Source organism: Garra rufa, chromosome 20, assembly GCF_049309525.1.
Source record: "Garra rufa chromosome 20, GarRuf1.0, whole genome shotgun sequence".
NCBI classification, from domain to species: domain Eukaryota; kingdom Metazoa; phylum Chordata; class Actinopteri; order Cypriniformes; family Cyprinidae; genus Garra; species Garra rufa.
In genome coordinates this window covers 13952433-13973055 of record NC_133380.1, presented here as the reverse complement: position 1 = coordinate 13973055, position 20623 = coordinate 13952433, and the positions used below count along the sequence as shown (strand labels likewise).

Sequence of the window (20623 nt, the reverse complement as noted above, 5' to 3'; positions counted from 1 at the left end):
CTTTACCACCTATTAACTTTAGTTTGTCAAAATATTGCGCCCTTTCCTGCTTACTAAGTCCTTCTCTATATGATTTAGCAGCTTCCACAATATATTCAGTAGTACATTAACCGTGCAATCCATGCTGTTGTTTACATTTGAGTATCTCCAATATGGCCACGCATCCAGGTAACTGACCAAACCGTGACATAAGTGCAAACTCTCTATAACAAAAGGAAAACTTTGAAATCTCAATATTTAACTATAAAACTAACCCCAGTACAGAAAAGTGCTTGTAGAAGAAACACCCAGATACACGTCTTGGAGATCTATGTCAAATGACAGACCCAAAAATAATCTATGACTGACCTTCTCCTGAAGACAGATCTTCACAGGGTACATCATCATAGATCACCTCCGGACCAGCCGTCTGGTGTTCTGAATCAGTAGAGGCTTCACCTGGAAAGGGAAAAAAAAAACTTAGGGAAATGCAAACTTTAAAAAGGAGTGCATTAATTTGGATGTGTTTACCATTCGAAAGCAAAGGAAGATGCGTATGAGTTTTTGTGAACACTAACTTGACAGAAAATAGAGAACATAGCATCAAAAACAAAACTGCGGTTCTTTGCTTGAATGTTTTATTGGAATTTTATGATCTGAGAGCTGCTTTTCAAAAGCTGCAGAGCTTATCCAAGCTAAATCAGATACAAGACATACTTGTATGTATCATTACTTCTTGTGAGTTTCGTGCTGTTTTCGTGCTTCTTATGTGATTGTGGCTTTACCCTGTATTCCAAAACTGTAGTGCTTCAGTCAACATCAATCAAAACATGTCAACTTGGTGTGCCACATTCTTTTAAAAGATGATTTGTTGAGGAGAATTACCTTTTTTTTAATCACCCAAAGCTCTGTTTCTGATTCATCAGACATATAGTTGCACTCTGAGGAAAAACACTGAAAAAGGCAGGTCATAGAGCAGAAAACTGCCGCTATTTTAAACGTGGGTAGCTACAAAAGGAAGTAACCTTATCTGACAATCTGTCACCATATCAGAAAACCAAACACAACTGCTTTCCAATCGAACAGAAGATCAGGGTGAAAACAGCTATTATGTTCTCACACCACAGATTTGCAGCTGAGGGATTTAGTGATTTCGTGGCATTCACCAATTTGAGGTGGGGAAAAGAAAAAACGTTTAAAATCCTAAAGCTCACTTGTCAACTACAGTAGCGGCATGGCACATACAACTATTCGAAACAACCCATAATTCAGCATTTAGTAAAACATCTAAGGTTTAACCCAGCAAACACAGAACGTTCCCCTAACATTCCCATATAGTTCCCATAATAGGTTCTCTTTTTAATAACCTATAAAGAACGTTCCCTTCAGGTTATTTTTTGGTTTATTTTTATAACCTAGAGAGAACGTTCCCAGAACGTTCCCTGCAGGTTATTTTTAGTAGTCATAACCATGTAAAACTAATTAAAACTTTGCAGATGACTGATTATTCTAATGCTGAAATGTTTATATTTTTTTTCATCATAAACAAACTATTTTTTTTGCTGAATCTCATATCCGAAATAAGCTTTTAATAAAGTGTAGACATCAAAATGGTCAAATCGCATTATAATGGTAATATAATTTTAATTTTATAGGATTTTAGCTTTCTCCTGTCTTCAACATAAAGCGCCGCGCTCGCGTAAATTAAAAAAATAAAGGTCGTTTTACTGACTGATTAACATTTGTTGATTGATCTCTTTAATGGATAATTACTTATAATTAATATATACAAGAGTAAATATTGTTATTTTATGGAGATTTGACACGTCTAATGGAAGAGAACATGATGTTAACTGAGACTGACCAAAAGAGGGAAGCACATCATCGTTAATTCAGTGGTAAGAAAAGAATGTAATGTTATCCTAGTTAAAGTCAAATAAATGCTATTCGTTTTTAATGTCTGTAAAAATAAAATACACATTTTTAAAATCGAATATTTTGTTGAAGTCATGTTATTTGGTGCTTTAATAAACATAAAATCTGGGTAATTGTATGGTATGGTACTTCTGTCTTACATATTAACGAAATCTAACATAGTATAGGATAATTCAGTCTCATTTAATGCTCCGTATGATGGTTAAATGTGCTTTGATTATCTGTAATGATTAAACAATAGTTTAAAACAAGACATGGTGTGTAGTAGTGATTATTGAGGTCCACATCCGACTGTCTTCCATGCCGCTTACTCCAGGAAAGGTTCTGGGAACCTTCAGAGAGCTTTCAGGGAACATAAATAGAACGTTCACTATTGGTTAGCCAGAAAAGTTTTCTTAACGTAAATGGAACGTTCCCTTTAGGTTAGTGGAACGTTCTGGGAACATACTGAGAAATTTCATGGCTAACCAATCGGGAACGTTCTTGGGAACATTCCGGGAACGTTCGGGGAACCGAAAATTGTTAGCTGGGAAGTTGTGGGCATTTTCTTTTAGTTATTCTTTTTCTGCTGAATAACGAAAAACAACAACCTTACCTTTTTTGTTGCATTCTCATCCAGCTGTTTTTTTTTTCTAAATTACCAACTTTCTCTCATTTCTGTATAATTTCGCAAGAAAATACGCAACGTTATCAGCCGGCACATGACCGACCTTCAACGTTGAAATTTGGTTGAAATAAGGTCAGTTGTAGTTTCAACAGTGAAACAACGTTGATGTGACGTTGAATGCTAAATGGTTGAAGATCAGTCAACACATGACCGAAATTCAACGTTGAAATTTGTTTGAAATTAGGTCGGTTGTTGTTTCAACGGTAAAACAACTTTAATAAAACTTTGAATGCTAAACGGTTATATATGCCTTCAAAAGCAATTGTTTAAATTATAATATTAATAATAATAATAATAATTAAAAAGGTTAACTTATAAATCAACATGAGATCATGTCTTCAGCATACAAAGAAATGTTTGCCTTTTAAATTATTATGGACATTATTTTATTTCATGAAACTTAAAATAAAATATAAGTGTATTTAAATATAATCATCACCAACAATAAAACTAAATACATTTCGCTACCACATGCGGAAACAATTCCTATTGGTTGTTTTACCCTACTGCTTTGATCATGATTGGTTCATCTGGCTGTCATTCAGGAAACTGACAGGTGAAACTGCCGCGCCTTTGTAATTTAAAAAAATTCAACCGTTACCGCATTTTCTTGTGAGGCTGTGAGCTGCGTAAGAGCTGCTGCTTACCGAAATTATTCAGTTGGTCCCGAATTATTTTATATTTTCCTGTTATATTTTTATTTTGAGCGTATTTGAATTGTGAGATCCCAACGGAGAACAAAAACCGGAACACAGAGGAAATAACGTTAGACGTGAGCTGCGAGTCTCTGAAAACATACAGCACTGGCTAAATCAGGTAAGACAATAAGTATTTATTATTACCTTTTAAAAAATAGTACAAGAGTTTACAGATTGGTAAAGGACGTGTAAACTGCAGAAGTTAAATACTCGAGTGTGTGTTTGTGCCGCTTTATTATCACAGACAGCAAAAGTTTGAAGCTAATTGCATTTAGCGCGCTAACAATATTAGCTCATCTGGTCGTATATATATCAGGTGTTGTTGTGTGTTGCTAGTATTTGTTAATGTCTGTCTTTTAGAGATTCAAATTTTTCGATATAAATGCCATGCATTACTGCGGATGTGTTTACATTTTAATCCTATAATAACAGTCCTAAAGATGACATACTTTATCTTTCTTTTCTGAATATCGTATAACGGCAAATGTCTTTAATTAAAATTAATTAAGATTGTTTAGGAATGGTTTAAAACGAAAAACAGCTTTTTAAGAAAATTTCAGTAAACTATTTATTCTTTCTCGTTGTAGAGTCATTAAGGATCCAGCTTATTGGCAGTTTGGTAAGGAATAGTTCATCTGCTACTTCACACTGTCACTTCTGGTAGAGATTCATTGATCTTTTGTTAAAAGTTTATTTATTGTAATACAAATGTACTCAATATTATTTTACTTGTTTCACTAAGTATACTGTTTTGTTAGAATTGTGATTAAAACCATGTTGTTTTAAATTTTAATCTGAATACGTCAAAATGTGTTTAATGAAGTGTTGTGCACGTCTTTGTTTCCAACTCCACTGTTATTGGATTGTAAAGTAAAAATATTGTACAAGATTTTTGTATTGAGTGTTTTCAGTTAAAGATATTCAACAGTATCAACGTTGGTATTTTATGAAATTTTATTTTTGGTGTTGTTGTTTATGCAGGACAGCACAGAAAGCACACAAGTGGGGGAGAGAGGAGAGGACAGCATCAGAAAGGACACAGAGCTGGGACTCTTTCAAAGATCACCCGAAGCACAACCATGATATATGCACAAGGCTGTTGTTTTTATCAGAATTTGAAGAAACATTTTGGCTTAAAATAATAAATACATTTCATTTAAGATATTTCCTACATAAAGAATTTAAGGCGATTGCTTTTTGATCCCTTCACCACGACATGGTTTCTTGTTGCAGGTTCCATTCTCAAACTCTTTTACCTATTTCCACTGCACAAATGTACACATCTCTTATAATGAGACACATTTGTAAACCTGTTTTCACAGAACTATAGTTAACCACCAAATAAGAGATCAAGTGGTTTTAGTCAAAAAAGGTTTCTCTTGTGCAGCGCAAAATATGCATGTTATTGTACAAAACCTTTGAGTCTTTAACCTTCTGGGGTCCAGGGTTTAAACCCTGACATCTGTGTTTTTTTTTTTTTTTTCAGTATCTGAAAAAAATACACTACGAGTCAAAAGTTTTTGAACAGTAAGGTTTTTTAAAATTATTATTAAACAATTTCCTTCTGCTTTATAATATTTGTATTATTTAAAATATTTAATATTATTTTAAATATTTTAAAATGTAATTTATTCCTGTTACTCTAGTCATCAGTGTCACATGAACTTTTAGAAATCATCCTAATATGCTGTTCAAGTTATTATTATCAATATTTAAGCAGTAGATTTTTTTTTTTCAGGATTCTTTGATGAATAGTAAGATCCAAAGATTAGCATTTACTTGAAATAAAAATCATTTGTAAAATTATATACCATACTTCAAAACTTTTATTTAGCAAGGATGCTTTACATTGATCAAAAGTGATAATAAAGACATTTATAATATTGCAATAGATTTCTATATCAGATAAATTGTTTCATTTTCAGTTCATCAAAGCAAACTGAAAGAATTCTACTGAGCTGTTTCAACAATTTTTTGAGCAGCAAATCAGAATATTAGAATGATTTCTAGAATGATTTGACATCACAGGATTAAATTACATTTTCAAATATCTTCAAATGAAAAACATTTTAAATGGTACAAATATATTTTATTAAAAATTTTTGTACTTGGATTGGTGAACAGAAGAGACATAAAAAAACATTTAAAATTTTACTGTGAGAAACTTCTGACTGGTAATGCGTAATAAAGTCTGATTACTTTGTATTCATCACTGGGCTACAATAACATGTGAGCAGAATTAATGTATTTGTATTGTTTTTGGAAAATGTTTTCGACAGGTTTTTATTTTGATTTATACAGTGTATGTTTCCAAAATAAAATTTGTTTTATAATATTGATCATGTGTTAGTTTATTGAAGTTGATACCATTGCTGCTAGTCATTTGATTTTTAACTAACGTACATACAGTGTTGATCTAAATGCAAACTGGTTGTAATTGAATGTACAGTGGTGTATTCACCGTTGTTGAAAGGTAGGTAAGACAGTGAAACTAAGTCGCGATTTCAAGGGTGAATCAACGTCATAATATCAACGTTGAAAATTTTTGCAAATCCGAAAGGTTTTTCACCGTTGATTCAACGTCGACAGATGACCGTAACCCGAAAGGTAAGAGGGTGAAACAAAGTCGCGATTTCAACGGTGAATCAACGTTGTTACTTCCACGTTGAAAAGACGTCACAATATCAACGTTGAAATTTTTTGCAAATCCGAAAGGTTTTTCACCGTTGATCCAACCATGGTACCTGACGTTGTTTCAACAGTGAATCAACGTTGAAATGCCGGCTGAGTACATTATAGCAAAGATTTGTAATTTTTTGCTCACCCTGTTCTGCCCAAACCTGTAACATACGACGTTTTCATCCGTGATACACAGGGATGAGAGGATGGTGATTAATTAAGGTCCAAAAAGCAGATAAAAGTGTACAATAAAAGCAGTCCATATTATTCTTGATTTGTTTGTTGATATTAATTTAGGTAAACAAACGACCATACAGTCGTATTTACTGAAAATCCTGTCTTTCATATTGTATTGTAGTGTTTAGCCGAGAACGTGAGTTTGTTTACATGCACAGCTTAGTGTATAACAGACTGCATACTGGGAAGAAACCTTCTATGGTAAACGCGGTAGCCTAGATTTAAACACCATATATATAAAGAAATAAACAAATAAAGCCAACAGTGTCACTCATTTCTAAATATGCAAGTATTATTTAGTTTTTAAACGCCAGCTGTAAAAACATTTGATGTTTTATCTCTTACCTTCAGCATTTTGTCCTGGGCTGTGTCTGAAATCCTCTGTTCCTGTGTCAGTTTTAACAGTGCATGTTTCACTCTTGGTCTTCACCTCAGTGCAAGTCTGGTCTTCCTTTTCATTTAAGTTCTCTGGTGCAGCAGAGTCAGTGGAAGCTTGATCTCTGGAACATTCCCCAAAAATAGAGCCATATTATTGCTGACGTCTCAAGGGTATAACCGTACTGAAATCAGCTCAAGCCTAAGACTGGGTGGTGTGTGGTAGCAGAGAAGGGGAAGAGTTCGGATGCCATCCGCCCCATATAGTGAGTATCACAAAAAGCACTTGTGTTTCGTTATGAGTGCTACAGTGTTTTGTGTGGAGGACTTAAGCTAGTGACAATGGAAATGAGATGGAAATTGGGTAGAGTATTCATGGTAGAGAGTCAAATAACCAATGCAATATGAGTAATCTTCTTAGAATTACATTAAAATTAAAAAAAAAAAAAAGTTTATATTATGTTATACAAAAGCTAGTCAACAAGGACAGATGATGGAAAGTCTGTTCATGGAAAGATATTGCCATGCTTAAAAATGTTACAGCACTTCTGGTCATTGAAATGTATTTCAGCATTCAATCAAACAGTCTACTACAGGTTTTAATAGTGCTTTTAAGAGTCATCATCTGTTGCCTCCGTTGACACATCATTTCGCATGCTTATATCAATTCCCACCACATTTACTTAACATTTCAAGAGCAGTGATGCACTTCACAAGCAATATGGTAAACATGCCAAGTACAAAATATAAATGAGCTCTGTAACTGTAGAAAGCATGACATACATCCTTTTAACTGCAGTTATTCCATGTAAAAGTTTTTGGACTGGCATTATAAAAGCTGGCTGTCAGAGTTCTCACAAGCTCCCAGTTGCTAGGGGAAAGAGCCAGGTGTTTTGCAGTAGAATGCACATAAGACAGCTGTGCTCTGTGCTTCTCTTCTCACTACAGATGTATCAAGTGTTTCTGCTTTTCCACTCCCACTAAACACACTTCTCCCCAGGTTAACGTGGGAAAAGATGTTGCATGGGTATGTTTACCTCCCTCTGCTTTGTGAACATATTGCAAACAGGGTTATAGATATTTTTTCTCTGCAGCACAAAACACAGAAGATTCTACTTGCAACATTTGCCCCACACGGCCCTAAACAGGATTTTCCCTCTTCTTGAATACAAAGCAAATTAACCATTATACTATGTTTATATATAATATAATTTAATTGATGCATTGTGAGTAAATAGGTTCTACTACATTCAGCTTCTAACAGTGGCGGAACAAATTGCTTGGATTTATTAATCTTGTAAAAAGCAAGAATATTTACACAGGGAATAAATACAAACAAGCCAGACATGCTGAAATAGCAGCATATCAGTGTGAACAGTGCTGACACACACCACGCCAATGAAAAAAGGCTATTGATAGCTCCAACCTGCAGCAGTATTGACATCTTCATTTTGGAAACATCCATTCAGCAGAATATAACGGTAGCATAAGCTGAAAAGGGTCTCGTTTTGAATGCAACTGTCATCACAGGAAAGCTCACAGGAATGAGATGGCCAGGTTTTTCTATTATTATGCATTTCCTCATAAAACAGCAGAACTAAACTGGGCCATTGCTTGGCACACAGTTCATCATAAAGATCAATTTAAGTAATGGGCAGGTTACCTAAACCACTGTTTTTGCTTTTGAGAATCTGCTGATTCGCACAGCACAAATCATATCCTATTCCAAATTTAAAAAATCCAGCATTCTAGGGAAAAAGAGCATTTGAGATCACCAATCAATTATTACATGACATACTGTGAAACTTGAAACTAATAATGAGCCATTAGAGGTTGCTGTGACAACTGATTGGTCTGAGATAATTATCTACTGATTGGTGATTGGTAATTGGTAGAGGCAAGCACTATATGTTAGGTTGGGTTGGTTAGTTGGTTTGTATTTCTTTTTCCTGCAGTTGTTGTGTTGGGGGTAGTTGATGGTTTGGTATGGGTGCCACTACAGTAATGAGAATTTTAAGGTATATTTATGTATTTGTTGGTAGTTCTTCTAAGACTAATTGAAACCAGTTTACTAAAGATACTGAAATTTGTACATTTTAGTAAATTAAGTATCTTCCAGTTACTAAAACTAAGTGTTTTGCAGTTTTTCTTTAGCTGTACTTTTAAGCAGTGGTGTGCATGACAGTGTTGCAAGTGGTAAGTTTGTATAGTTAGATTTATTCATTTAAACTGTCAATATTGTTTTAATGATGCTTTTTTTCTCTCTCTCTTTTTGTTGCAGTTGATGGCTATAGCTCTGTCAGCAATGGAGGCAATCCTGGATATTATACCCCAAAAGATGTTCAACCCATGCAGGATGATCTTAAACTACAAAGTTTTTACACCGGGTTTGGCCTAGGTGATGAAGCAGGACCAATTAAGCCTCTGGGATCTAGGAATATAGTTCATAGTGCTGCAGTTAAGGGAGGCTATGATACTGGAAGTTCTCAGACTGGCTCTTCAGGTGGTCCAGTGACAAGTGGAAATTCTGGTTTGGACACTAGAAGCCAGCTTCAGGGCTCTCAACTTGCTTCAGCTGGAAGTGGTAGTCTTGTTCAAGGCTCTGTGGGTAGTGCAGTAGGTATGGGCATGTCAGGGTATGGTTTAAGTCAGTCAGTTAGTGTTCAAGGCTCTGATGCTGTCCGTTCTTCCTTGGTTTTGGTGCCATTGCAGCAAAGCAGTGACTCTGTTCTTAAGCCAGTGCAGCTAACTTCCCAAAACCCTCTGCAGACCAGCAATGACCCTGTGGCAAAGCCTGGCAGTCAACAGCTAGTGCAAACAATCTCCCAATCCAGCGGTCAACAACCAGCACAGGTCAGCTCTGGAACCGTGGCCGAGTCTAACATCCTGCAGTTAATCCAGACCAGTGGCCAACAATTGTCACAGGCCAGCTCCCAGTCTGCAGGCCAATCAAGTAGACCACTCATTAAGCCTCAAAGAGGTCAACTTTGGCAAACTGGATCAACGCTTATTTCAGGATCCAGGCCAGTTCAGAATCCAAGCTTTGGGTTGTTCAAGCCTTTGAGCTCCAAAAATGAATCCAGGTCACAAGCTAGATACCAAATAATGCAACATAGAGTTGAGTCAAGCAGCCCTCAGGCTAGCTATGCACTCGTCAGTCAGTCAGCCAGCCAGCAAGCAGTCCAGTCCAGTGGCCAGCAACCAGTACAAACCAGCTATCAAATGGTGGCTCAACCAAGCAGCCATCAACTAGCACAGGCCATCCAGCCTAGCAGTGAACAACCAGCACAAGCCAGCTTTCAATCTGTGGCCCAGCCTGGCAGCCAGCATTTTCCACTAGCTACTGACTTGTCAGTGGTCCAGTCCAGCAGCCAACAACCAGCACAAGCCAGCTACCAGTTGGTGGCCCAGCCTGCTGTCCAACAACCAGCACAAGTCAGCTATCAATCTGTGGCCCAGCCCAGCAGCCAGCAACTTCCACAAGACACTGACTTGTCAGTGGTCCAGTCCAGCAGCCAACAGCTAGCACAGGTCAGCTCTCAGTCTGTGGCCCAGCCCAGCAGCCAACAACCAGCACAATCCAGCTATCAATCTGTGGCCCAGCCCAGCAGCCAGCAACTTCCACAAGCCACTGACCTGTCAGTGGTCCAGTCCAGCAGCCAACAGCTAGCACAGGTCAGCTCTCAGTCTGTGGCCCAGCCCAGCAGCCAACAACCAGCACAAGTCAGCTATCAATCTGTGGCCCAGCCCAGCAGCCAGCAACTTCCACAAGTCGCTGACCTGTCAGTGGTCCAGCCCAGCAGCCAACAGCTAGCACAGGTCAGCTCTCAGTCTGTGGTCCAGTCCAGCAGCCAACAACCAGCACAATCCAGCTATCAATCTGTGGCCCAGCCCAGCAGCCAGCAGCTTCCACAAGCCACTGACTTGTCAGTGGTCCAGTCCAGCAGCCAACAGCTAGCACAGGTCAGCTCTCAGTCTGTGGCCCAGCCCAGCAGCCAACAGTTAGCTCAGGCCAGCTCTCAGTCTGTGGTCCAGTCCAGCAGCCAACAACCAGCACAATCCAGCTATCAATCTGTGGCCCAGCCCAGCAGCCAGCAACTTCCACAAGTCGCTGACTTGTCAGTGGTCCAGTCCAGCAGCCAACAGCTAGCACAGGCCAGCTCTCAGTCTGTGGTTCAACCCAGCAGCCAGCAACTAGCTCAGGCCAGTTCTCAGCCTGTGTCTCAGCCCAGTGGACTACAAGAAGTATATGGCAGCTATCTATCTGTGTCTCAGCCCAGCAGCTCACAACTCCTTCAGGCCAGCAGCCAGCAACTACCTCAAGCCAGCTCCCAGCCTGTGGCTCAACCCAGTGGACTAAAAGAAGTACAGGCCAGTTATCCATCTATGGCTCAGCCCAGCAGTCAACAACCACAAGCCAGCTACCCATCTGTGGCCCAGCCTGCTGTCCAACAAGCCAGCTACCCATCTGTGGCCCAGCCTGCTGTCCAACAAGCCAGCTACCAGTCTGTGGCCCAGCCTGCTGTCCAACAAGCCAGCTACCAGTCTGTGGCCCAGCCTGCTGTCCAACGACCAGCACAAGCCAGCTACCAGTCTGTGGCCCAGCCTCAGCCTGTTGTCCAACGACCAGCACAAGCCAGCTACCTGTCTGTGGCCCAGCCTCAGCCTGTTGTCCAACGACCAGCACAAGCCAGCTACCTGTCTGTGGCCCAGCCTCAGCCTGCTGTCCAACGACCAGCACAAGCCAGCTACCTGTCTGTGGCCCAGCCTCAGCCTGCTGTCCAACAACCAGCACAAGCCAGCTACCAGTCTGTGGCCCAGCCTGCTGTCCAACAACCAGCACAAGCCAGCTACCTGTCTGTGGCCCAGCCTCAGCCTGTTGTCCAACGACCAGCACAAGCCAGCTACCTGTCTGTGGCCCAGCCTCAGCCTGCTGTCCAACGACCAGCACAAGCCAGCTACCTGTCTGTGGCCCAGCCTCAGCCTGCTGTCCAACAACCAGCACAAGCCAGCTACCAGTCTGTGGCCCAGCCTGCTGTCCAACAACCAGCACAAGCCAGCTACCTGTCTGTGGCCCAGCCTCAGCCTGCTGTCCAACAACCAGCACAAGCCAGCTACCAGTCTGTGGCCCAGCCTCAGCCTTGTGTCCAACAACCAGCACAAGCCAGCTACCCATTTGTGGCCCAGCCTCAGCCTGTTGCCCAACAACCAGCACAAGCCAGCTACCAGTCTGTGGCCCGGCCAAGCCGCCTGCAAGCAGCACAATCCAGCTACCAATCTGTAGTTCAGCACAGCCAACAAACTGTCAAGCCAGTGCAGGTCCAAGGAGGAGAACTTTATCAGATTGGCTCTAAACTATATTCTTGCCAGGAGTATGTATCTGTGCCCAGTTACCAGCTTGCAGCCCAACCAGGACAGGCTGGGTATCAGCCTCCATCTAGATCAGTATCTTCATCCTTCGCTCAGTACCTCAAACCTGTTGTACAACATGGTTACCATGCCCCAGGGAAGCCTGGCCAGAATACCTATGTGTCTGTGGTGTCACCCAGCAGCCAAGTCCATCCTAGACCATTGCAATCAACATTCCAGTCCATTTTCAGACCAGCACAGCCGCTTAAACAGCCTAGCTACCAGCCCCCAGTCGTTCCAAGCCGACAGCCTCTCGCTAAGCCCGGACTGCCCAGTTACAGTTCTGTGTCACAGCCCAGTGGACCACAATCTGGACCTGTAAGACAACCGCAACACTCTGGCTACCAGTCTCTGGTCAAGCCGGAGCAAGATGTGTCTCAGCCCCTAGTTAAGCCTGTACAATTCAGCTACAAGCCTTTAAGCAAGCCAGCACCTTCCGGCTACCTGCCTCAAATGTTGCCTAGCCACCAGGTACTACCTCAGTCTGGCTACTCTTCCTCAGCCGTGCCAGTGCAGTCCAGGTACCAGGCACAGTCAAGTTCTGAGACGGCCTCTCAGTCTGTGTTCCAGATTCCTTCCATGGCAGAGCAGTTCAGTTCCCAGCCAATGCTGCCTAGCCCCCAGTCACTACCTCAGTCAGGCTACTCTTCCCCAGCCATGACTGCTTTGTCCAGATACCAGGCGCAGCCAAGTTCTAAGACTGCATCTCAGCCTGGGTTCCAAACCTCTACACCTGGGCAGTTAGGTTACCAAGGCCTGGAGCAACCCAGTGGTCTCTTTATGTCAGGCTATGAGTCTGTCTCACAGTCTGTGCAACCTGGATTTCCATATCCAGCACTGCAGAATTATCAGTCTGTCAATAACCAAAATGCTCCTGGACCATCTCAAAGCAGCCAGCGTCTATCCCAAAGCAGGTTTAAGAAGTTCCAACAAGTGAAGTCATAGCCATTTACTTGTGTTTGCAGTTTTCTGGTATTGGCTTCTGTTTTGCAATGTTTTGAAAGCATCAATAAAATGTCATTAGCAAGTATGTTTTGTGTGGGTCTTTAAGTGAAAATAGACTGCCTTACCTTTTGTTGGTGTTTGATGCATCTGTAAAGAAATTGGATGGAGAAATGTGAGGTTTTTGCATGTAGTAGTTGGTGATAAGTTGGCAATTAAATCCACTGAATGTTAGAACTTCCACCGCTGGTTTCAGACAAGATCTAAGCCTACTCCCAGTCTAAAATATTTGAGCCTTATTAACTGAGAGACTCTTGGGGTGTGTTCACGCTTGTCATGTTCATTTAAATGAGCAGAGGGCACATGTGGAGCAACAAGGAGTGCCTTTTATGAGGTCTTTGAGTTTGCAGGTAGTCAATTCATATACATGCAACTACGAGCACGCTCAGTCCAGCAGACTGCATTAGGTGTGTGGTAAACTTGGTCTCATACACCTGCAGCACCACATTAAATCAAACGCACCTTTTGTTTGGAGTGTTCAATGAAATATACATCACTCAACCTGACCAGTCAGGTTGTTCTAAATTCCCTATGTGCATTTATAGCAAGGACCTTTATGACGTATGCCACTAGTTGCCGTCAGTTTACGCTATTCAGCCTTACTTTTCATTTTGCCAGCCACTTGATCTGCCATACAACAAATAGTTGTAGATGTAAGGAATAATTGACAACAGTGTGTTGAATTCTTAGAAAATAATGCTCACCCAAGGTGGTGATGCAGCCACGACACTAAGTGGAACAAAAGGAAAATGTGCACTGACATAGACCAATAAAATTTACTTTCTCAATATATCACCTCCTTCCAAGGTGGTGAAATAATCCTTTGACATGGTTAAAAATAATGTTTATTGTCACCGTCAAATTTCTCTCTAGAGGGCGTAGTTCTCAGAGTAATAAGACACGTTGCACTCTACTTTTGTGTTATTAAAACACTCGTTTTTAGGTTGACATCTTATAAAAATGTTCTGTGTTTTTTAAGCTTGTTTACTGTACACCTTGTCACGTAGCTGCTTTTAGACATTGTTCTGATTTTTGTTATAAGTCAGAAATGACAAAGAAGCAGCTTCCCGCAATACAAAGTCAATGTAGAGTGTTGGCCCATTGTGGATAAGTATTAAGATTCCTACCGATCTATTAGTCCCATACACGGGTTGTGAACGTATCATATACCTTGTTATATTTAGGTTCGCTGTCAAAAATGCCAGTGTGAACAATAAGCAGATCAGGACCAAATGTATCATTTTCCTTTTTTGATCTGGACCAAATGAACTAAACAAGCCAAACTACAAGTGTGAACACACCTTTAAATGTCAGTACCATTGTTTAGCGTCAAAATGCATGCTAGCAAAGCTTTTTTTGTTTTTTGTAAGAAACATTTATAAAGGCATTTTAAATGTCATAATTGAACTATAACCTAGTCCTGGCATCTCGTCCCTGTCTCTGAAACCTGTATGCAAAATAAGCTCTTTAGCTATGTATACTAAAAGCTAGCCTTGAAATGGTAATGTTCCACAAGATGTAGTTTAGTAATTCTTAGTACCTAATGAGTACCCAGGTAAATAAGTGTAAAATATGTGAAAAACTGACTAAGGAAACTTACTGGTGTTATAATGACTGGTACCCTCCTGACCACCAGGGGAAACTGTAGTGGCTGCTTGAGATAAATCATCTGCATGTTTTTCCTGAGTCACTTCCAGTTCACTTGAATGTGTCTGAGGCTCTCTGCATTTTCCCGTCTTGTCTCCAGAGGTAGTCTTGCTTTCTTGTTTGCCCTTTTCATCATCGAATTTGAATTTTTCTCTCTGCTCTTCTTCCTCCACATTCTTCTCCAGGTACTGGTGAGATGAAGCTGTGGACATATGCTCTATATAAAAAGGAGAGCCTAATGTTACTAACGTACATCATGACACCGTGTATAAGTGTTTCACTTGCTCTTCTATAGTGTCTATATAAATTGCAAGTTTGTATATTACTAGGAATTTGGATCAACATACTATAAGATGAAAATGATGTAATCAAATTGCAATTATAGTCAAGCCTGCTTTGGAATTTAGTGATTTAGCGTTTAGGAGGTTTTTCTCCCCTTCCTACTTTATCAAACATTCCTAAGTTATGACATCTATGTAAAAAAAAGCTTAATTTAACAAGTTGCAGTTTTATTAAAGACAAAATACTCCCTCATCCCACATTTTGCAGTTTAATGACCTTACAATTGTTTCCTTTGCTGGCACAATTCCATGCAGTGACACATCTGCTGATATTGTCTTTTGGTAGATGACCATACTATCCAGGAGGAGATGATTGTACAGGAATTACTTGGATTATTTGCAAAACTCTAGGGATAAGGGAATAGATTACAGCTAATAAGATTTTATCTGCGGAACACAAATGATGTCACAACCAGGCATACAAAGCACAATATTAATTATGTATGGATATTTATTTGTTATCCAAAATATATGTTTGCAATAGAAGATGATAAGCTTAAAGGACTATAAAAATTTGATTTGAATAATAATATCCACGTGCTTAGACTATACAATGTATCACTAATTAACCCTATCAGGCAGGTTCGCTAGAATATTTGAACACTTGAGTCAAGATCTGGTTGAAGACCTAATCACAAATGATTTGCCTGCCTGTTTATTCAAATACTGAATCAGTTACAAAATGCGAATGTAATGAAGGGAGCCTGAACAACACCAGACATGTTTTTTTTTTTTTTAAATGCTATACATGTGTGCCTTCAGTCCCTTACAGTGGACCACAAACACAGTTTCTCCAGCTGGCCCACTTCATGTTACACCACATACAATGGCACTTTTGTGATAAGAGCTTGGAACAAACTCACCAAGCATTGTTTCTGCATTCATCACTGAGGAATGCCTGGCTGTTTGTTAGATCACAAGTCAAAAGGTCAATGGTATATGTGACGTGAGAAATGGTGGGACCAAGCACTGCTGAGGAGAAAGGATCGTCTGTCTCCAATATTTCATCCATTTTTGATAGCAATGTATACCATGACACTCTCAGCCAAGAAGAACAATAGGAAATCGATATCATGATGATGCTGATTGGCTGATGGCACCACAAGTATGTGTACAATCTTTCCCAAAAAGAACCACACCATAAACTGATTTGCACATGGAGCAGACTGACATTGACTGTGCATTAGTTAAAGCCAGTTTGCATGAATATTTAAACCACATAGCAAATCAATAATTGGACTCTTTACATTAATTGTACAGTTTTATTCTATTACTGTATTTTAGGAGAATTATCTGAGACAAAATGAATATTGAAACATATCTGAGAAATTCATTAAGTCTACTGAAATACGAGAGAGAAACTAAAATTGACTACATCTTCTGCCCCCTGGTGGATTATTCACACTCTTCAGGCAGTAGACAGACTTTTAATGCCATTTCAAAAAATGTTCTGTCATGATGTTAAGTTGCAATCAGAATTATTCAACCCCCTTTGATTTGCAAGGCATTTTGCTGTGGAGAACAAATTTTATGAAAACAATTTAACAAAAGCATTAGTAAACTATTAGAGAAATGTATTAATACACAATACACATGATACAAATCTAATTGGCTCCAAACCTTTGTGTTCAAAATTATTATTATTATTATTATTATTATTATTATTATTATTATTATTGTCCAAAAACCACCAATAAATGCTGCCTGTAAAAACTTCTGTCACCTCTTTACTGCAATCTTGGTCTATTTAAAGCTTCCAGCACTGGTAATCTTTGGTTTTCACATTGCCACTGCTTTCTTCAAATTCAACCAAACATTTTCAATGAGAATAAAATATGGTGACTGAACAGGCCACTCAAAGACATCTTATGACTGATCCCTGAACCAAGAATAAGTAGATTTGCATGTATACTTTGGGTCGGCTGTCCTGCAAGAACGTCCATTGATCATTAGCTTCAGTCTTTGCACCAAAGACATCACAATTCTTGTCAAAATAGCCTAACACTTCAAAGAAACAATGATGTCCTTCATACGGTCATGATTTCCACTTCCTGTTACAGTAAAACAACCACTTAATAGTACTGATCCACCTCCAAGTTTGACAATGGAGATGGTGTTCTTCTGCATATAAGCTTTGCCTTTTAGCACCAGACATACTGCTGATCCATAGGTCCAAAAAGTTCCAGTTTGGTCACATCACTCCATAAAACATTCTTCTAGAACTCCACAGGTTTATCCAAATGAAATTTAGCATGTTCAAGTCAGCCTTTTTGGTCAAGAGTTTTACTCAACACCATACTTTAGCATTGTTCTTATATACTGCATTGCAATGTTTTTCCTTCTTTCATTGGGTCATCTTACAAGTCTTTGGCTGTACATTGCAGGTTTTTCTAAGTTGCTCTGATCAAACATTTTATGATAACATTTTTGCTAAACACCCTCAAAGGCTTTTAGGTACAACATATTTTAAAATAAGGATTCCAGTTGTGTCTCTATGAACTTTTATTGTCTTGGAAATCTTCATGTAGCCTTAAAATTTCTAAAGTAATACAAGTTTTTCTTCTCTATAGCTTTTGTGAGAGTTCTGTTGACATTGTCATATTTGCTACACAACTTCAGCACATCCATGGGCTAAATGTATGTATGTGTAACAGCCCAAGCTAATTCTGTTTTTTTAATAACAGCTACAGCTATATAACATACCAGCATATACATTTTTATTGATTGATATAATAATATTCACTACATTAAAGCAACATTTGTACCATTATCTTTTTACATTTGCTTATGTACTTTGTGAGTTAGTTTTGAGTTGCAAGCCACCAGAGATGACAACCACTTGTACTTTGCTATATATTAAAACTATGGAGGCAGCAGTGTATCAACACAAGGAGTAAACTTCCTTTTCCACTCCTTATCAGTGTCCCAAGAGTCCATCACATGAAATAGCTGGACAGCTCAGCGTTATGTGATTCATAAGAAGTGATTATGTCATTCTTGTCCACAGGGTATTGAAACATGATTTGCTCAGCATGAATGAATGAACTGCAAAATCTTCAAACACAGTATGTCAGATTATAAAATAAGGTTGTGTTGCAATTTTTAACTGTATGTCTGTTTTTTTTTTTATATATATATTTATTTCTATATTTATCTCCTTCTTAATTTTAGCTCACAGACAAAAGGCGCAGGGTGTATGTACAACAATACCAGTGCGTTCTGACTTAATGGCAGATTCCATGGAAACTGCACCTTACCCTTCTATTTAAACAGCAGGATCACTGTGTACACACCTCTACATGTCCTCTATTGTCATAATTGCACATACTCAACATGTGCCAGCTCAGCAGAAGCCGATTCTGCAAACCACAGACATGCAAGGATGCATTATTCATCCTTGGGGTTGTCTATAATGCACCTTTATATAAATAGTTTGTTAAAGTCAGTAAGACAATTCACATTATTTATTTTTTCGAAATGCATGTTATAGATTTTGTTGTGAACAATTAATTAATGCATGTGGAAAAAAAATGTTTAATCAAAATGTCAAGTCATATTTATTTATATACTGCTTTATACAATACAAATTGTATATTGATTTAAATAAGAATTTATTTTAAATGTATTTATGTTTTCATATTTTTTCATATTTAGAAACATATATGAAAAAAACAAGTACATTTGAGCTGTAAAGCAGCTCTACAGTAGATAATAGTGTTATTATTTGGCTTGATTTATTTCAGTGTTGTTCTAATTCAAGGCTGCTCAGTATTGGCAAGTCCGCGATTTTCCCTAGGAATTGGACTACTTTAACACTGTTGCCGTGGTTTTGTTTTGGTTGAAGCAACCCCAATAATGTGATATTTAGCCCCTGGAATGCAAATTTTACCAATAGAACCCTGCCAAATATATATATTTTTCCCCTCATAATGTGATTTTTACCAGGGGATTCCCATTAAAATGTGATTGGGCAACTTTTGGGCTAGTTTTGATTAACTATTAAGCAGGTTTTATTGTGATAACCTGGCAGTCCTGGCTGCATTTCCTAAAGGCATTGTAAATTTAAGTTAATCGTAGCTTAATTGGTTTTAGTGGGTCTACATTGCACTTAAGCTTACGATGCTTTTGGGAAACGCAGCCCAGTTCAATAACTGCCTTCGCAGGAGTTTGACTGACAGGCGATCTGACTAATCATAATGCTGCCCCTTTTGTCCAACAAACAAACTAGAGAGGAGAGTGGATTAACGTCGGTGGGTTGAAACTTGTGGAAACTGTGTCTATTGACGTCTTTCCGCGGTTGAAACAAGATACCTTCTGATGTTCATTTATGTTTACTTTACGCTGTATAGTTAGTAAAGAGGAAGAGATGATTGGTTCATGTACCACTTCAGGCCTGACAGCAATCTGCCACGACACATTAAGGAGCCACAAAATTGTATTTATTGTTTGAAATACTTACAAATTAAATTCAGACTCACTTCAGTTCAACAAGTGTCAATGTTGCAAAGTTAGGGTGTGTTCACACTTGTCATCTTTGGTTTGATTAAAATGAACTCTGGTGCGATTGCTCTGTTAGTGTGGTTCATTTGAGTAAGTGTGAACTCTTAGCCTGGAAAAAATCCAGACCCTAATCTATTAAGATTAAGGTTCTGGCATCGAGCAATGAAAAGGGCCTAACTCGAGGGGCGGCACCAAGCGTGCATTTGAAACTCTCACTGCACGCAATTGGATAACGCCAGGACCGATCACAACAATACACCCCATACACTTAGCTACCAGCGGAGCTAATATAGATTAAACTCTTGCCGTATCCAGTCGGCAAAACAGCAAAAACGTCCTTCTTGCAAAGGAACGATTCAAGTGCGGTTTTCTGTTCCTCTTTTATATGAAAAGCCAAGTCTAACTTGTTCATTGTAGCGGTCAAAGCCGTTTCAAACAATTGGTGTTCATCTGTAGCCATCTTTCAATGTTTACTAAATGATTCCGGACGTCGCAGCGCTGTCGTCATAAGCTTAGCTCGCCTCTGGCCCGCCTACATCAGATACACCGATTTGATTGGTTCCCAGAACTGCTTACGTAATGCAGTAACGTGCATCATTGCTCAATGCCAGAGTGTCTTGCAGAGACAATTCAAACTGTGCTCTTGTGAGACCTCTGGATTTCCAGGGTAGTGAACTCTGCCATCCAAACCCTGATGTGCACCAGACAAACGGACCGAAACCACTAAAAAGATGGGTCCAAATGAACTTGCAGTTCGAATGAAATATGAACACAACAAAGACCAAATACTTCTAAATGAACCAAAAACAGGAAGTAATGAAAAGATAAGACGCTATGTGACATGATTTGAACAAGCAGTGTATCAAGCAGAGGGCAAACAAAGAGGTAAAGAGCTCTTTGTGAGTTTGCAGGTGGTGAAAATAAAATCATATGCAAGCAACAATGAGTGCGCTTAGTCCAGCAGACAGCATTGTGTATATTATGCTGGTCAAGGACCAGCATAAACCAGCTAAGGACCAGCATCAAAACATACCCAACCAGCATCCCAGCATCAAAACTACCTTACCAGCATATACTGTTATTTTCACCAGGGAGAGAAGGACTTAGTAAGCAGCTAAGGGTGCAATATTTTGACAAACTAAAACTAAAACTAA

The 20623-nt window shown here is 39.2% G+C and overlaps 2 protein-coding genes across 2 annotated transcripts in view; one reads left to right on the top strand and one right to left on the bottom strand.

The window, feature by feature from the left end:
- Positions 1 to 20623, bottom strand: part of arhgef10la (Rho guanine nucleotide exchange factor (GEF) 10-like a) — a 153534-nt gene that overhangs the window by 130684 nt on the left and 2227 nt on the right. The window contains exons 2-5 of the mRNA XM_073825406.1: positions 14582 to 14845; positions 13050 to 13071; positions 6541 to 6695; positions 349 to 438 (exon numbers count right to left, since the gene is read on the bottom strand). Of these exons, the coding sequence (XP_073681507.1) occupies positions 349 to 438; positions 6541 to 6695; positions 13050 to 13071; positions 14582 to 14840 (526 nt within the window). The 5' untranslated portion in view covers positions 14841 to 14845. The remainder of the gene's footprint in view (positions 1 to 348; positions 439 to 6540; positions 6696 to 13049; positions 13072 to 14581; positions 14846 to 20623) is intronic.
- LOC141294265 (uncharacterized) lies at positions 7301 to 12924 on the top strand. Its single transcript, XM_073826343.1, has 4 exons — positions 7301 to 7307; positions 8852 to 10647; positions 11338 to 11433; positions 11548 to 12924. Exons 1-4 carry the CDS (start codon positions 7301 to 7303, stop codon positions 12922 to 12924), a joined length of 3276 nt encoding a protein of 1091 aa, XP_073682444.1.

Bases quoted from the DNA above. Each gene is read 5' to 3' on its own strand.
- LOC141294265 (XM_073826343.1), top strand. The intron at 10,648-11,337 runs GCCCAGCCCAGC...TCTGTGGCCCAG, and splicing joins AATCCAGCTATCAATCTGTG to CCTCAGCCTGCTGTCCAACA. The intron at 11,434-11,547 runs GCCCAGCCTCAG...TCTGTGGCCCAG, and splicing joins AAGCCAGCTACCTGTCTGTG to CCTCAGCCTGCTGTCCAACA.